Source organism: Podarcis filfolensis (genome assembly GCF_964270895.1).
Source record: "Podarcis filfolensis genome assembly, chromosome: 2".
Classification (NCBI taxonomy): Eukaryota; Metazoa; Chordata; class Lepidosauria; order Squamata; family Lacertidae; genus Podarcis; species Podarcis filfolensis.
Window position 1 is genome coordinate 53,586,721 of NC_139605.1, and position 18,816 is coordinate 53,605,536.

The 18,816-nt window shown below is 45.0% G+C and overlaps 1 protein-coding gene across 3 annotated transcripts in view; it reads right to left on the reverse strand.

Moving 5' to 3' along the window:
* The window catches only part of SEMA3B (semaphorin 3B), a 72,984-nt gene that overhangs the window by 36,005 nt on the left and 18,163 nt on the right, over positions 1-18,816 (reverse strand). For all 3 annotated transcript variants that reach the window (XR_014545450.1, XM_083603339.1, XM_083603338.1), the window contains one exon: positions 260-400. Coding sequence is in view for 2 of the 3 variants with exons in the window: in XM_083603339.1 (XP_083459465.1) it covers positions 260-347 (88 nt within the window). In the remaining variant the exon portion in view is untranslated. The remainder of the gene's footprint in view (positions 1-259; positions 401-18,816) is intronic.

Genomic DNA, 18,816 nt, shown 5'->3' on the forward strand with positions numbered 1-18,816 from the left:
TTCCCTCCACAAACATAAACTCTGCTTCTCTGCTTACCACCTCAAAACCTGTCTTTCTGAGTTTTGCTCTATGGAAAGACATTGTCCATAACATCCTATTGATGGCCCCATCACCTATGGAGGACTGCCCATTCAAAACCCTAGAGATCCCATGTAACACCCATTCCTGGTTCACACCTCCTCTGAAAATGTTACACGGGTGCAAGCTCACACACACACTTCTCATCCATCCCCTCTGTTGGTTTGATGTCTGCCTTACTATGAAAGGAGAGCTTCAGACGCGGATTGGTGCTGGTAGCCAAGGCTCCATTTCCAGCCAGCAACAGGAGCACCAGTGCCTGGATCATAGCAGCAGCTGCCTCTTCTCCTCTGCAGGCGCTGGACTCTGAACCTCTGGCAGCTGAAAGGCAGAGAAGCAAGAGTGAGATTGTCTGCCAGATCGGGTTACAACAGCAGCCCCCCCCCCAGCCCCTGCAGCATAAGTGGGAGAAGGAGGAGCGGGGGGAAATCCTCAGCCTGCCTTGGAAAGGGAAAGACCCATCTAGCCAGCACTGATCTCCACCCAGACCCACCTGCTGGCTTTCTGCTTGTCAGGTCACATCCAGAAATGCAGCCAAAGTTCTCCACCATGGTGCAGGCCACTGTAGCACAGTGGTTGGAAGGCTAGACTATGGCCCTGGAGGCCTGGGTTCTAATCCCCACTCAGCCATGGTGCTACTGGATAACCTTGGGCCAGTTATTATCTCTACGCTTAATCTACCTCACAGGATTGCTATGGGTATAAAACTAGAGGGGGGGGGAGGGAGGACTTCCATAACTGCTGGCACAACTTATTTTTCTGTATTTTATTTAGCTACTTTATGCAACTCTCAGCCCAAAGCCCTGGTATGCCCCTTCTAATCATAATTTTCAAGATACACTTCCGACCTTCTGGTTTCAGATCTGTACTTCTTGGTACCATTAAGCACAGAACTACATGTCATATTTTGGTGGCGAATCAAGGATATGAATGCCAAAATGGCTGCTAAGAAAGCGCTTAAAAGCCATTTTGGTATGTGAGTGGTGTATTGATTAGTTAATTCATTAATGTGGCCATGACATGAACAGCACAAGGATTTTACAGACAGTAACTCAGTGTGGCACTGAATGTGTGAACACCGTCAGCGGCTCAGGGTCAGGGTCATCAATAGAAGAGAGATGGCGTCCTACTTAGATCTTGGTACAGAATACTATTTCCCTGTTTAGGCACTCCATCAAATGGTCAAAGTAGTGATAAGAATGTAGGGAACTACTTTTCCTAGTGGATAGCAGTAAGATGTCCTTGACTTCAAAACAAAACAGAATCTTGTGGTACCTTAAAGGCTATCAAATGTATTACAGTATAAGCTTTCCTGGACTATGATTCACTTCATCAGAGTTTCCTAGCAAAAACAACAACAGCAACATTAAACTGCCCCCCCCTGGCAATTTGTGCTTAGTGCTGCACTGATCTAAGAAGGCACCCAGTGCCTATAAAACACAATCTGTTTCCTTGTTATAAGATGTTTCCCACACCAAGATAACATATGTGAATATGCCACTGGAAAGCGAGATTGGTCATTTGCTGTCAAGAGAAACCTGGATTTCATAACCTTGCCATTCACAGGATTGCAGAGGTGCTGATCACATGGGATGCATAATCTACTCCTATAATAATCTGGTGAGAGGATTCATGTGCAAATGGTTTGGAAAACTGAATGGATTCAGAAAATCTAAGTAATTACCAGCCAGCTGCTAATCTCCCTTTCCTGGGCAAGGTTCTTGAGTAGGTGATCATGGACCAGATCCAGGCGCTCTTGGAGGAAACTGATTTTCTAGGTGCATTTCAGTCAGGGTTTTGGCCTGGTTTTGGCACAGAAACTGCTTTGGTCGCCCTGTACGATGACCTCTTGTCGGGAGAGAGACAGGGAAAATGTGCCCCTGTTAGTCCTCCTTGACCTCTCAGTGGCTTTTGATACCATCAACCATGGTATTCCTCTGAGAGGATGTCTGAGTTAAGGGTGGGTGGCAGCATTTACACTGGTTCTGGTCCTACTTGGATGGAGGGGTCCAGAAGGTGTTGCTTGGGGAGTGTTCTTTGGCCCTGTGGAGCCTTCAGTGTGGGGTTCCTCGGGGTTCAATTTTATCCTCTATGATGTTTAACATCTACATGAAGCCGCTGGGTGGGGTTATCAAGAAGTGTGCAGTATGTTGTCAGCAATATGCTGATGACACACATCTCCACTTCTCCTTTGCATCTGCAGGTGAGGCAGTGGATGTGCTGGCCCACTGTCTTGTCCTCGTCATGGACTGGTTGAAAGTCAACCAGGCCTTTTGTTCTTATTTTTATTATGTATTTTGTGTTTTTTATATTGCAATTTTATGTTGTGAACTGCCCTGAGATCTACAGGTATAGGGCGGTATACAAAATTTAAAAATAAATAAATGTGAATGGGCCTTTAAGTCCTACATTCTAAACTGATACCTGCATTACACCTGCTTTGAGGTTAATGAATGACACCACTCTGAAGAATGTCTCTCTTGAGTTCCATGTGGTTTACTCCAAGATAAGTGAGTACAGGGTCACATCCTCCAGTCAAACACTAATGAGATTGGAAGTGTGGTCCAATAAATGGCTACAGCGCACTAAACAACAAGTGCTAAATCCTAAACCCTCTTACCTGGGGGTAAGCCCCATTGAACTGAACGGGACTTACTCCTGAGTAGACCTGTTTAGGGCTGCAGCCTTAAGTCTTCCTTATAGCTCATTAGGGTTGGCAACAGGGGACTAGGAAGAGCAGCTTCTACTGTAATACAGTCACACCATATAAAGAAGTGATCTCATACTTGTGGCTTTGGAAATCTGTTGTGCATTTGCTTAGCACCAGCCATGTTGTCTTTGATTTTTCTTTTACTTTCAGAATCTACAGACGTTTAACGTTGTGTTCATAGATGTCCCCTGATGGCCTCTGAAAGGGTGGGAAGATCATCGGCCAGCTCAGCATCCCATGTAGTCCCATCAATACTGCATAAAAGGGTTCTGTGTACAGATTCTATATGAAAGGGAGAAGGGAGCAGGAAAACCATTCCTCATCCCAAACAACAGTGGATGTGGTGACAAAGCAGGAATGAAGAATGAAATGCTCCATTCAGCTTTTCTCTGGGTGCGGAGAGAGGAGAGAAGGGTGAGGCAAAACTACAGGACAGTTGGGCTTCCACTGTGGTAAAGAGGCATATTGTCCTGAGAGGAAAATAGTATGATTCAGATAAGGAGATGCTATGAACAACTATGATTTGTTTTTGCTAACAAAAGGAAACAACATCTCATATTCCAGCAAACTATGACACCCAGGTGTATAAATGAGATTATGGGCACTTCCAGATGACATGTTTATATAACATTCATCCTGATTAGTTTGCTGCAAGGTTAAATGATGTTGCATCAAGCAAGCGTTATCCCACACTTCCCAGTGCATTTCCCTGTCACTTTCTTTATTGCTACAAAAACAAATAAATCAGGTCTTTAGGGGAAACATGTTGTGTTGTGCAGGATTTCCCAATTGCTACAAAAACAAATAAACCAGGTCTTTAGAGGAAATGAGTTGTGTTATGCAAGATCTCCCAATCAATTGCAATTGTGCAGCCTGGATTTTCCAAAATGTAACTGAATCCTGCTGAAACTGTGACAGTCTGAATGTCCACTTAACGGCATCTAACTGTATATAAATTCAGTCAGTCAATCAATCAATCAATCAATCAATCAGTAATCTAAGCAACCAGACACCTATTCGTTTCTTACTAAATAATAAACTTTTTTGTGTTTGCAAAGAGGGCAATTGACCCAGCTTGGGTCTTTATTTGGGATCAATGAACTGTCCAATCCTTTGACCAAGGAGTCTCCCCCACCCCCTCCACCAGGATCTGTACCTCAGTTTTGGGGAAGGCAAAAGTTACTGGCTGCTTTTGTTAACCTGCTTCCAGCTGGAGGGATTGGGCCATTAACATTCTGCCCCAGTTGAAAGTTTAGAGGGGGTGGAGAAACTATTCAGGGCAAGCTGCTCTGAAGGGCATCAAGGCCTCCAAGACACTTGATGCCCAAGCATTTGAGCTTCACACAAAGGGCTCTGGCAACCTATTGTGATGAGCAGCTCATAAACCCAGACAAAAAACCTACTCAACTTTCCACCCATCCCTAAGGGTGAATATGGCTTTTCAGCGAAGAAGAGCTATCTGTTGGCATGACAACCAAGGTCAAAGTATCTCAGGGGCTGTTATTCACATTTGAGGCTAACTTTGGTGCATCTCCCCATCTTTTCCCTTCATTTCGCCTCACCTCAAGCAGATGCAACTTGGATGATTACAACTGCATCATCCATGAAAACAGGGCATCCTAACTCAGAAGCAGAAGAACCCTTGGGGCATTTTATGCCTTAAACAAAATTATGCTGCTTTCATTTCGCATGTTAAAAACTGGTGTGGTTCCCTTCTATTAATCAGATTGCATTGCAGAGGGTTGGACTAGATGGCCCTTAGGGTTCCTTCCAACTCTATGAAAAAAAACTATGAAAAAATAATGCTAAAAATCTCGATTAGGTTGCTCTTAAATAGGAAGAATAGAGATGAGCAGGGATGCTCTTTGCAGTTGGTAGCCCAGGATACCTCTTACCTTACAATCGCTAGGGGTGGGGTAGACCTGGACGCAAACAGGTAAATAAATAAATATGAAAACAAAACCAGGTACAAGTAAACTGCAATTGCTCCACATCTATCTTAATGTATTAGGAGGAATCACTCTGCCCCCAGATATATCTAGACATTACAGAAGCAGAAAACCTTCTAAGTGTATAAGCTACAAGTCACAAGAGTTTTCAAACAGATGTCCTCTCTTTTTGCTCCTATCTGCCTAGTGTCCCTCCCCCCAGAAACACAAACCAAAGCACACTCCTCTCCTACATCCTATCATGACTTCAGTCTTCTTCTCCCAAATGCCTAATTCCTTCTTCATCCTACCAAGGTATACCAAAGAACATTACAGCAGCCTGATGGCCCATCTAGTCCAGCATCCTGTTCTCACATTGGCCACCCAGATGCCTGTGGGAAACCAGAAAGCAGGACCCAAGGCATCATTGCCACTGACCCTGAAGGCAGAGCCGAGCCATAAGGGTCATTAATGCTTTCCTTCAGAAGCCTCAGAGGCAGCCTACCTTGGGCCTGCAGAAAATATTCAGCTGTCATTGTTCCTTATTCCACCTCCTGGGAGAGACTATAGTGATGGAGCACCCATGTTCTTCATGGATCACAGGTTCAACTGCCGGCACCACATTTTATTTTTTTTAAGGGATCAGGGAACCAGTGACTGGGAAGACTGAAAAGCAATGACAAACCTAGACAACATCTTAAAAAGCAGAGACATCACCTTGCCAACAAAGGTCCATATAGTTAAAGCTATGGTTTTCCCAGAAGTGATGTATGGAAGTGAGAGCTGGACCATAAAGAAGGCTGATCACCAAAGAATTGATGCTTTTATGGTGCTGGAGGAGACTCTTGAGAGTCCCATGGACTGCAAGAAGATCAAACCTATCTATTCTGAAGGAAATCGGCCCTGAGTGCTCACTGGAAGGACAGATCCTAAAGATGAGGCTCCAATACTTTGGCCACCTCATGAGAAGAGAAGACTCCCTGGAAAAGAACCTGATGTTGGGAAAGATGGAGGGCACAAGGAAAAGGGGACGACAGAGGACGAGATGGTTGGATAGTGTTCTCAAAGCTACCAGCATGAGTTTGGCCAAACTGCAGGAGGCAGGGGAAGACAGGAGTGCCTGGCGTGCTCTGGTCCATGGGGTCACGAAGAGTCGGACACGACTAAACGACTAAACAACAACAACACAGGGTTCAATTCCTTTTTCATGCAGTAATTTGAAAGATGAGGAACATTTGCTGCTGAGTGCGCCATTTCTTTTTCTTTTTTAATCGCGGGGAGAGGATAGTAGGGCACTGAGCAGAATTCATGTTTTCTCAGTGTTCTTCTGGTTCTGGCATTCAGTACTGTATGCCAGGCGTGAGAGAAGAAAGTGCATGCGTGCATATGTGCTGAGGGTGGGAAGGCACATGTTCCACTGCATCTAGAACTAATTCAGTGCAGTAGTCTGAGGCCAGGCTACGTCTTTTATTGTTGGTGATGATGGACACACCAAATTGGGCATGAATGATGGAGAAAGATGGAGGGCACAAGGAGAAGGGGACGACAGAGGACGAGATGGTTGGATAGTGTTCTTGAAACTACCAGCATGAGTTTGACCAAACTGCGGGAGGCAGTGGAAGACAGGAGTGCCTGGTGTGCTCTGGTCCATGGGGTCACGAAGAGTCGGACACGACTAAACGACTAAACAACAACAACAACAAAGTCTGAGGCTTTAGAAAGCTGCTTCTTATCAGAGCTGACAATACTGAGCTAGATGAACAAATAGCCTGAGCTGATGTTAGGTGGTTTCCTATGGGGGCACGTCAATATATCCTGTGTGTGTGTATGTACTGCTGAAGGGTTTCATCAATGACTGACTTTGGACGCCACACCTTCATCAGCTCCTCCATATTTGTTCCATCTGCAGAGGCAAGCTCTCTGAACCTGTACCAGCCCTTCATTGCACTTGTGTCTGTCATTTCTTCCTGTGATTTTATGTGCAATAGAGCTGTCTGTGTTCTTGGGAAAAGCTCTATTAAACTCTGAGGCTATTGTAGGTCCAGTGCTGGAACAAATTGTTTCAGAGCTGCAATCTAAAGGCGCACCACAAGGCCGGCATTCCTGCCACCTACTTCTCACTGTACAGATGGTCTGATCAGCAGCCTGTAAGGATCTCCTTTCCCTCTCTAGCAGATACCAAAAGGCAATTCTTAGAACAGACCCTCACCCATCCACCTCCAACATCTCCATTTGCCAGACTAAACCTTGGCAGCTCCATGCATTCTGCATACCAATAGACTGGGACAAATAAGCCTCGCTGGGAGATGTTTCTGTGGCTTATTCTGTACTACTTCTGATCTAGTATATCCCTTTGCAGCAACTGTTTCTGATCTGAGAATATTAAGAGATTATGCAGATTCAGTCGCTCTGCATTGTCACTGTCACAGAAGTGGATAGTCCTGTAATGCAATGCGTGGGTTGGGAAGAAGAATGTTTTCATAAATACTTTTGGAATGGCTGAGCTGACTGCTGGAATTAAATATCATGCTAATGTGTGGTAGTTACACAATAATGCAAGTACAATGTGCAGTTCAATACACGTCTAACACGTTTAGGGATAATTCAACTATGATGTAAAGCCAAGAGGAGGGTTTTGCTATAGACAGCCACAGTTTTGCCTAGTGCAGGGGTTTCTGAACTGTGGTCCATGGACCACAAGTGGTCTGCAAGATTTGTTTAGGTGGTCTGCAATTTGTCTGTAAAAATACAGTTAAAAATCATACAGCACCTAGCACAAGGCATGACAATTGCTACAACAGGCAGAAAAATCTATCAAGACCTTCAGCAATTTTCAAGTGGTCCATGGTGAAGAAAGCTTGGTAGCCTATTACAGTGGTACCTCGGGTTACATACGCTTCAGGTTACAGACTCCGCTAACCCAGAAATAGTACTTCGGTTGAGAACTTTGCTTCAGGATGAGAACAGAAATCGTGCGGCGGCGCAGCAGCAGCAGGAGGCCCCATTAGCTAAAGTGGTACCTCAGGTTAAGAACAGTTTCAGGTTAAGAACGGACCTCCAGAACAATTAAGTTCTTAACTCAAGGTACCACTGTATATAAAAGCAAGAAAGCAAGATTCTAAAATGGCCTTCAACTAGCCGCGTTACCTAAAGGATCACCTCCTCCAGTCTAGACCTGCCTGGACTTTGAGATCATCTGTGATTCTTCTTCAGCAGCACCTACCAAATGAGGTTTTGCAGGTACAAAGGACAGCACCTTTTCATTGGTGGCACACCCATTGTGGAATGCCCTCCCTAGAGAGGCTTGCCTGGCACCTATGTATATTATGGTCCTTTTAGTACCAGGCAAAGACTAACAATATTTCCTAGGTTTTCCAATCTTAAAACCTTTTAGGGGGTTTCTAGATCATAGAATTGTAGAGTTGGAAGGGACCCACCAAGGTCATCTAGTTCAACCCCAGCAATGCAGAAATCTCAACTAGATCATACATGACATGACAGAATAGAATGTTTGGGATATTCTTGGCGTCTAAAAGATTTGTGACATTTTAGTATGCTCTGAGCTTTGTTGCACTGATTTGATTTCCTGATGTTTTCTTTTTCATGCATTTATAATCTTGTTTAATACTTACTTGCTGTAATTGTTATGGGAAGCTGCCTAGAGAACTTACGTTATTGGTTAGCATTTAAATAGTGTAAACAAAGAAATGCTGTTGCCGCCCCTGCTGCCAGCTTCCTGTGCTACTCAACACATAGAACTAAAGGTTTGCTTTAAACCCACACATTTACCCGACGCCCACTTAAAGCTAGCCACAAAATACTTCCTGAAGCAGCAAGTTCTGACACTACTTCCAAAAATTTAACAATTGGTCAGTCTAGGATTCTGGTGAGCCTCCAGGAGAAAGGAATCCCACAAAATAGAATATTATCGTAGTGGTTTAAAATAAACTACACCTAACACAGGTAATTAGACAGCCCTCCCTGAAGCTTGACAATCCTAGTCTTGACTGGGGGGAAATGCCAGACAACAGAGATGACAAGGTGTCCTGTTCCAACCAGGTCAGGACACAGTTTTGGGGCATCGGCTGGTGTAAACCACAAACAGGTCAACAGCAGACTAATGTGAGAAACACAACAGAACAGGTCAGGATCAAAGGGAATTCAATAAGGAGAGCCCAGGTGTAGCTGGGCTCAAAGCACATTGAAGCAGTCCGGAGGCAAATGCAATCCAGCAAACAGGGTCTTCAAGAAGAAATCCAGAGGTTAGCAGCACAGGAGGTCATTCAATGGTAGAGCGGAACAGATAACATCAGTGATGGGGAACCTCAGGCCCAGGAGCGAAATGTGGTCACGCAGGCCCTGGAATTCTCTCCCCAAACCATGCCCCTCCCTAGGTCAGCCCCTTCCTATGGGTCCTGCTCTGAGCCCTCCGCAAGAGCTTTCATGTGGTTGGAAGATGCCCCTGGGCTGTGATAACGCCTCTTGCCCACCTGGATAGAGGTAAGTAGACATATAGTCTATGCCTGCGTGGAGAAACCAGAGAATTTGGCATAGCTAGAATGTAGCCTTACAGTAGGTAAGAGTCATATCCATTTCACTGCCCACTTTTGCTTCGAGCCTCACCGGCCACTGGCATATTGCCCCCTGACTGTTCCACACAAGGGCCCTCAAGCAGAAACAAGCAAGGTGCTCCTCATGAACCTGACAACCAAAAGACATGCCAGTCACCTAAGGGCTTACACCAGGCACCCTCAAACTTGGCCCTCCAGCTGTTTTGGGACTACAACTCCCATCATCTCTAGCTTACCGTACCAGTGGTCAGGGATCATGGGAACTGTAGTCCCAAAACAGCCAAGTTTGGGGATGCCTGGCTTACACAGTCTGGCCTCCTAGACCCCACCCAGGACCAACTGCAAGTGCTTAACCCTGCTCTCCAGGAAGAGAAGGGATTACTGCCAAGTACGGTAGACCATTACTCACAAGTAGCTCCAATATTTGGGGCTCTCAGGCACACATTCTCCTTTTCTGGGTAGGCGCCTGGGATTTCTGGGAGGCACTTCAGCCTCTCCTGCTGACTCAGAAGGGGACTCTTCTGCTGCGGTTGTTGGAGACCCACCTCAAGGTTTCTTCCAGGGCAGTCTCTGGAGACAGGCCTGGCCAGGTTCCCACCTGAATACTAAGATCTTTCTGATCAGTGCTGGGACCAGCAGCACTTCTTGGGCTTCCCTTGGGCTATGGATGGTGTTGGGGCTTCATGGGAGGAGTCTAGGGGTCAGGCTGGGGTCCAGAATGGCATAAATGTGCACAGATGATGCATTATGCATAAAGAAGCACTGCTCCTTTGAAAAGCAGAAAATCACTGTTACAAGTTAATGGAATTTTCCGCCTGTGTGCGTCTATGTGTACAAATAAAGCGGAGAAACATTTAAGGCAGGAAGGCAAGCAGAGAAACAAATTAAGAGGCCTTTAAAAGGAGAAAAGAAGAGAAGAGTGCAAGAGAGCAAGGAAAAGAATGCCAAATGTAGGGAGGAGGGTTGGGTGGGAAGCGTACAGTGACAAAGAGAAAAGCAAACAATAGGAAGCCAGTAAATGAAATTAATATCCTGGCCTCTTTCACACACTGCTTTGACAGAGCCATACAAAGGTCAGAGGCAGCACTTTGGGTGGAACGGCTGGCTGTTAAAGAAGCAAGAAAAGGCTGTTCTCCCTTGACTCCTGAGAGCCACCTGCAGTCTTCACCTTCAAGAATAAACTAATCCCTAAGACCTAGCATCCCTCTAGACTGGTGTTTGTCTTTTGTGGGTATATTCTGCAACATGACATGGATGCAGTAAAACTGCTTTAGCGGTTGTGCTGCACCATCTTCACATCATTTAACATTATTTGTTGTTCTGCAATGCTTCCCCCAAGTTACTATATTTTTTGGTTTTTTGGAAGGGCACTCTTGCTCTACACCGCAACAGGAGTGGGACAAAACAACAGCAACCCAATAACATTTGTGGTCTAGAAAGTTACAGGATTTCAGCAGGAAGTTATAGGACATACACTGATTGGAAATGAAGCAGCACATCTGTCCCAAACCTATTGCACAGGCAAACAGTGTTGAAAGTTTGATTATGTATAACTGCCCTGATGCCCTCTTGAGTGCAAATTGTCAAGAACGCACATGAAATTTTTTGGGTCAGATCTTATACCACCCCTGGTCAGAACAATGGTCAGTCCAGTCCAGTAATGCCATAATTCTGTCTAAGAGCAAACTTTGGTGATTGAGTGCCCACCAGATTGGGAGAGAAATGAGGCAACCCCAAGCTAAGACGGTACTTTCTATATACTTGGAGGACTTACCTTACATTAAAAGGTAACTGAACTTTAAACCCCCAGCCAGGAAAGTGACCAGAACAAGTAAGCTTCCATCTCATAAAGATGGTGGTGTGTCAGCTGAAGGGGGGAACAGTTAAGGAAACTGGGGGTGGGGTGGAGATAATTGGTTTGCTCAAGCCCCCAAGTGCTTTGGGAAAGGACCAATGCTCAGTGGTAGTGCATCCTCTTTACATGCAGAAGATCCCGGGTTCAACCCCTGGTGTCTCCAGGAAGGGCTAGAAGAGGCTGCCTGAATCCCTGGACAGTTGCTGTTGTTCCGAGTCAACAGTACAATTAGGAGCTAGACATATACCACAAACTCTTGATTACTGACGTGTCTGGAAACCAGTCTCTCAGAGTCTTGACAGGGATCTTTCCTGCTTTGTGGTGGTTGACGATTTCACATCAGTGAGCCTACTATGTGCAAGGCATGTGCTCTGCTACTGACCTATGAGTGTTAATAGGACACCTATAGAGAGTGCCCTATCTTCCCCCTGCCTTGCTCTGAGCCCCCCAGTAGATGATCAGGATTTCCTAGTTGATCAAAGCCAAAGGAAGCTGCTTGTCTAGAGTCTTGGTAGCTGGTATCTGAATTACTGCTCTGAAAGCAATGGCTACATCAGGGGTGGGAAGCCACTGGACTTCCAGATGTTGTTGGATTCCAGCTCCCACTGGCCCCAGCCAGCATGGCCACTGGTCAGAAGCATGATGGGAGTTGTAGTCCAACAACACCTGGAGGGTCAGAGATTTCCCATCCTTGGGCTATATCTTTTCTAGGCCGTTTTTGATTGAAAGGTTGCAAATGTGTTGTTGCTGTTGGGTCTTTGACTTGAACATATGACTCATCAGCACAACATTTGGGCACAATCTATAGACAGGGTCCAGCTCAGCTGTCTTCTTAGGCCAAGCCCAGTCATTGGAATTGCATAAATGTCTCCAAGGTTAATGTAATCCACTGTGTAAAAGCCAAAAGCAAAACTACAGTGCTTTCCTCCCTGTGTGAAAAGCAAGGCTGCCAGCCAAGCTCCCAGCAAAGAGAGTGAATTCTGCCCCTTCCCTGCTTTTTCCCATGTCTTTCTATTTACTTCAATCCTTTTTTAACATTTTCCCTGAATGAATCTTCCCCAGCCTGTTCTTTTCATCAAGACATGGCCACCTCTGAGCCCATTTGTCTTCTGCAATTATTCCCCTGCATCTCTGGCAATTAAGTGATGCCAGCTTCCTAAAGCAATTATGGAGATGTCGTTTGAGCCCAGCTGTAAGGCAGGGAGGGCGATTTTCTGGTGACTGCTCCATGGTTGGTGGGTCAGCTAGTGAACACCGCTCAGACATCAGGTGAGAGAACAGAGCTCCCTTTCCAGGGAGTTGGTTAAGCTGCATAAGAGAAAGTGAAAAAGAAAAGAAAAGAAGAAAGCTCTATCCCCTCACTAAGTTGTTTGTTCTACTATGGTTTACCTGGGGTGGGGGGTTGCATTAAAATAGGATCTGGCCGTAGCTCCTGCTGAAACTTTGTCGGGGAGATTGTCTTGGAGAACATGCAGTGGGCTCTCCAAAGACTTGCACACTCAGGTAGGATTGCCCAGACTGGATTTGTGGGGCCTGGAAGTGAACCATGTCTTTCCTGTGAGCAAGAATTCCTTGCAGTCCTAGCCAAAGCCAAAACTTTTCCAAACAGAGCATTCTCACCGCCCCAGCAGGGAAGGGCTTTGTTGCAGTGATTGCTGGAGGAGCCAGTCTTCCCTCCCAGCAGATGCCTAATTAGAACATATTAAAGTCACTGCACTGCAGCAAAATAGAAGCAGAGCAAGAAGGGGGGGCATCCCACTCTGTGCCGCTGGGCAAGGGGGCACCTCTTTTTGCTTTGTAGTGAGAATCCCCATATTCACTGGGCTGCAAAAGGCAGCTACCCTTGAAATGGGAAGGCATGCGTAATTATTCCAGGGAAGAGTCCAAAGCAATAGACTCCTATTATCAGTCTGGAAGACCAGTTAGAATGCGTCTTATAACTGGAGTAAATAATGGCAGGATCACTGGGCATTTTTCAGTGGCTGCTGGGATTCTTGCAAAAAAGCTGGGTGGACTTACATGCATAAGCAGGTATGCAAAGGATGCTAGTGGCGGCAGCAGGGAACAAGGGAGAAGGCGTTTGGTGTTACAATTAGTGACTCCTTTGCAGCATCTGAGAGCACCTGACGACACCATATTGCTTTGTAAACTTTAGACATACTGGAGGACCATGGCAATTCTAATTAAACAACAACAATAACAACAACGTAAACCATACAAGTCAACCCACCTCTGCCTTACAGTATGATGGCAGGCAAAACATGTTTATGTGCTCAAAAACATTAACCCAGTAGAGACCAAACTGCAAGACTCCTCTGTTTGATTTGGAAATTTGGCACAATGAATCACAGCTCAGATCAAACGTTTTGCAGAGCTCAATATACATACACCATTTGGTGCAAGTTCTTCCACATCTTTTCATTAACAGAATAAGCAAGTTAGCAAGTTGGTTGTAAGTTGCTAATGAATCAGGAACATCACAGCCCATTTCTCTTGGCCACTTTGCAGCAGCTCTGCAGAGCTGCAGATAAAAACTTGAAAGTAATACAGTATGTGGGGAAACATCATGAGCCAGATCTGTGGCTAAGGCTGCAATCCAGAGCATACTGAACAGAGCTCCCATGAACAAAGTGGGGTTTGCTTTTGAATAAGCTTGTATAGTGCCTAATGATTTGTAGTATAGGGTCAGGACATATGGAATCACAGAATTGTAGAGTTGGAAGGGAACCTGAGTGTCATCAGGTCCACCCCCAATGCAGGAACATGAACTAGATTATACATGACATCATTTCACTCCCTTTTATAAAATAGGCAAAAATCTGCCGAATTTTTATAGATTGCAGAATTTGCTTTTTCTTAGTGGATAGAAAGTGGGTTCCCTTGACACAGAATAGTGATGATTTTAACATGGCTCTGACAATAATAAATCGGTTTTACAGAAGAAGAAAATAACTAATAATATTTACTTCCCTACTTGAACAGAATTCATTTGCTGGTGAAAGAAAGTAAGCAGGAAGGAAAAGACCGCTGAGAAACATTGGTGTTAGCCTTAACAGTCAGAGTCATTCCACTCATTATTAGTAGTAGTAATACACCGCCCATCTGACTAGGCTTCCAACAAACTATAAAACCATAGTAAAACATCAAACATTAAAAACTCCCCTATATAGGGCTGCCTTCAGAGGTCTTCTAAAAGTCACATAGTTGTTAACTCCTTGACATCTTTTGGGAGGGTGTTCCACAGGGCGATTGCCACTACTGAGATGGTCCTCTGCCTAGTTTCCTGTAACTTTACTTCTTGCCTCTCATCTGAACAGCCTCTGCTTCCAACATGTCCTGTGCCTCATCCTCCATCTCTTGACTACTCAGACTCTTCCTGTTCTTCTAGCCCTGGCTCCTGCCTTGTGGGTGGCACAAAACCCCATAAATTGCTGGTGCCCTTTGCTGAGTCAGCCTCTAGCCTCCTTGCCTCTGCCAGAGCCCTGCCAGTCCCTGACAATGGATCCAACTTGCATTTCATTGCAGGGGGTTGAACTAGATGACTCTTGGTGCACCCTGCAACCCTACAATTCTATGATTCTATGGAATTATGCTCCACCCTTCTTCTCCAGTAACCCGTATGTAGCTTTCTTTGTTTCTTGGCTATCTTTGTTACTTTATTAATCAAGATTCATATACACTCAGTTGACAGAAACGCCTCTAAGTTGCCAATTGTTGGCAGTGTACAAATCTCTCCTTACATTGTTCAGCACTCCCTAAACAAGAATGGAAGATATTGGGACAGTTGCATTTGATGTGAAATTCAGTGAAGTCCAGGCCTGTCATACAAATATTGCCTTCCTACACATGCTCCTCTCTTCGTCTTCTTTTACTGCAGCTAGAACAAGGGTGGCCATCTCTTTTGCTGGCTTAGCTGTGCACATCCATAACAGCCATGTCCCATATTGGCAGCTGTTTAGTCATGTTTCTGACATCCATCACTGCCCTCTAGAGGCATTCTATTTATCATGATGGCAAAAAATTTGGACACAGTCTATGTCCCTGTTTATCACTGCCTCTGAAAGAAGGATGGGGAACCTCGGACTCTCCAGGTGTTGCTGGAATTCCCTTCTCCAAACCAGATGTTGCTGAACTAGGGCTACTAGGGCTACAGATTCTCCATCCCTGGTCTAGAGAAGGGAATTGTGACTGCTAAGCAGTACAACTATTTCAGACAGACAGACAGACAGACAGACGGATACAGTGCAACATTCTAGGAATAGTATGTTTTCTTCATATTTACAAGACTTTGACTGGAAGATGTTTTTGGAATAGGGTAGGCTGACATATTTTTGCTTTCTGAACCCTGAAGGCCAAAATATCTACTACAGCCACGTCTCTTCTGTACCAAAAATAAGACACAGTTGCATGCATAAGCAACTCCAGCTTTCAGACTACTGTGATTTGCCCTTCCTTGGACCTTTCTGTGACATTCCTGAGGTCTGTAGAAAGACGGAACTTTGGTATCCTTCCAAGTAACATTCTGACAAATTCAACATGTCCTAATTGGCAGATCTTATGCTGATAACAGAACGACCCCTCCAAAGATATGGCCAAAGGCAAATTTAGGGGAGCAGGACCGGTTCGGCCACTCTGGGCACATAGCCTTGGGAGGGTCAGCAGGGGTCGCTACAACTATGATGTAGAATGGAAAGCAAGAGATCGAGGGTGCCAAATTTTGGCACCACACAAGGCAGCATTGAAATTTGAAACCCTGAGGTCCACCACTGCATTGGCCTGGTTCACATGACACTGTGAGCCAAACCTTGGCTTAGCTCCTATGGGCTCCTGCAGAGCAGCTTGCTGCAGTTTTGCATTTTCCTGGTCCTCATGGCTAAGCCACAATGTTTTTGGCCTGGTGGGTCTGATCTCTAATTCCCATCAACCCTGCTGGCCAACTGTCAATCATATGACATCATGACACCCACCTGACAAAGCTGAGCAGCATGGATGGAACAAGAGTCTGTTTCGCCAGTGCAGTCCTCTCAGGGAGCACTCTCAAAACGCAGCGTCCAGCAGCTGGTGAGTGAAGGGTTCAATTCTGCTGGCTGCAGAGGTCTGCAGCATCTGGCAGAATTGAGCCATGTCCCCACCAATCAGCTGACATCACCCAGTGACATAATCTGATGGACACATGGACATGGTTTGGGGGAAATGGCCTCATGGGCCAGCTAGATCCCCTAGGTGGGCTGCAAGTTTCCCACCTCTGAGCTGTCAAGTTTTAGCCCTGCTCAACACAGGGAGCAGCAAAGCACCTATGAGTTCCTCCCCCAAATCCCACAAGCTTGCATAGTCCTGCTAAACCAAGGTTTTGTTTAACATGCCATGCAAAGCAGCCCTATAGTGCCAGGGCTTACATTTCTATCAGTGATGCTTCTTTTCAAATCACCATCACTAATGGGAAGAGAGATTTATTTTCTCTGCAACTCAGTTTGAAATCTACACACTGCTGTTTTAAAAGACTTGATGCTATGATACTGCCAGGGAAGGGAGCAAAGCCAGAGAAACTGCTTGAAGCCTCTAAAAGTTTATTACTGTACATGGACTGGGTGACAAGGAGAACACAAGTCAGCTGGTAAGGCAATGCTCCCGCCTCCATCCTCTCCACAGATAAAAAGGAGGTGCCCTCCAGCAAAACTTGGGAGCAGAACAAACTATGCAGCACCGACTCAGCTTCTGTTATGCAATGCTCTGCGTTATAAAGGAGCACCCTGTGGACCCCATGAACTTGCCCATATTAGGCATAAGGAGACCGAACTGGAGTTTGCTAGTGCATGAAGAAATCCTGATGCAGGCAGCTTAAACCCATGTTTAGCCTTTTTATACCAGCTGAAATTAAACATGAGTAGATCCTTTAACTGTTTAATTCATAAGGGTAGAAATTTAAAATGCACAAAAAATAAAATAAAACATCCAAACACACAGGAAACCAAAACTAACAAAGCAAAGATCAACAGAGACAAATGAGATGTTCTGCATTTGGGCAGAAACGACAGGAACCCTAAACCCAATTCCAGAGGTACTGGATGGGAGATCCTTGGCTCAGCAGTAGCATATATGAAAAAGATCTCAGAATTGTAGCTGATTCCATGAACTGAACATGTATGCAGTTGCAAATGGAGACTAAGATGACTGCATTAACAGAGCTATAGCCTCCAAGTCACAAGATTTAATATTTCTGCTACATTCTGCATTAGTAGGACCTCACCTGCAAGAATAAGACCTCACCTGGAGTACTGTGTCCATTTCTAAGAAGAATATAGGCAAACTGGAATGGGTTCAAAGGAGGGCAGTGAAGAGACTCAGTGGTATGAAAAAATAAGTCCTAGGAGGAAAAGTTTAAGGAACCAGGTACATTTAGCATCGAGAAGAAAAGACTGAGGGGTGACAGTGTGTGTGTGTGTGTGTGTGTGTGTGTGTGTGTGTGTGTCATGGTACCACTCTTCAAATACTTAAGAGCTCTCAGGCTGTGCATGCACCAGAGTGCTAATGTGCATATAGGCAAGACAGATCTGATTCTTTTATGTGCGCATTTGTGCATATCTGCCCACACATTTTCAATTGAATCAATGTTCCCCATCCACACTAGTGGGCAGTGCTTGGTGGGATATATTTGCACTGTGTGCTGCTATCCCTTCAATTAGTACTTCCTCACATTCTCTAATTTCTAGAAACCTGAAGTCCACTGTGTGCATGACTGCAAGTATTTGTTTACCTGTGCATGCAGTCATTAAAAAAAAAAGAGAGATACATGTTTTCTGATAGACCAGACTTGCACAAATAGCAGGTAAAAAAAAAAAAACTGTGTGTGTTGCGCCCCCACTAGCAGCCCCCAGAGGAGCACCATTGGGAGCAATTTTGACAATGGAACCAATTACAAAGGCTTGGACAAGCCATCTCATGAGGATGTTCTGGTTCTGAATTTCCTGTTTGATGAAATTCCTGAATTGCAGGGCGTTGGACTAGATGATCCTTGGTGTCCCTTCCACTTCTACAGTTCTAAGTTTCTATGAAGATGATCTGGTTCAGAAGAATGTCACACTAGATGGTTTGTTTATTTATTTACATATTTAGTATTACATTTCTTACTAGCCCTTCACCAGGTGGTCCCAGGGTGGGTTATAATAATTTAAAATTCAGTATTTTAAAAAGTTAAAACAACTTGCAGGAATAGGGTGGGTCCCGACTCAAACGCCCCTCAGACTCAACATATCTGTCTTTTCCCAGTAGCTCTATGCGCCAATCACATATGAAAGTTATAACCCAGGAAAGCTACTATAATAACAACTGTAATTGATTTTGACCCAGCAATGCCACATCAGTTTCTAATGCCAGGCCTTCCGAGTTTATAATGATACAGAAAATTAAATATAATGCTAACACAAGGAGAGGAAGGAAGCAAATTCTATATCCCTCCAAACCCCCTTCCCAAAATAATATGCCCGTCTTCTCCCGCAGGGGTCTGGCCTCCTTCCACTGAGGCTGGCTCCAGTGGCTTTGCAGAGAGAAGTGCTGACTCCAGAAATATACAGTCATTCTCCTAAAAAAAGGCTTCTAAGAACTTAGTGCACATTTAGAGCTGCAGTCAGAGACTGATTGCACGAGAATAGTGTGTTCAACTTTGCCTTTTCCAT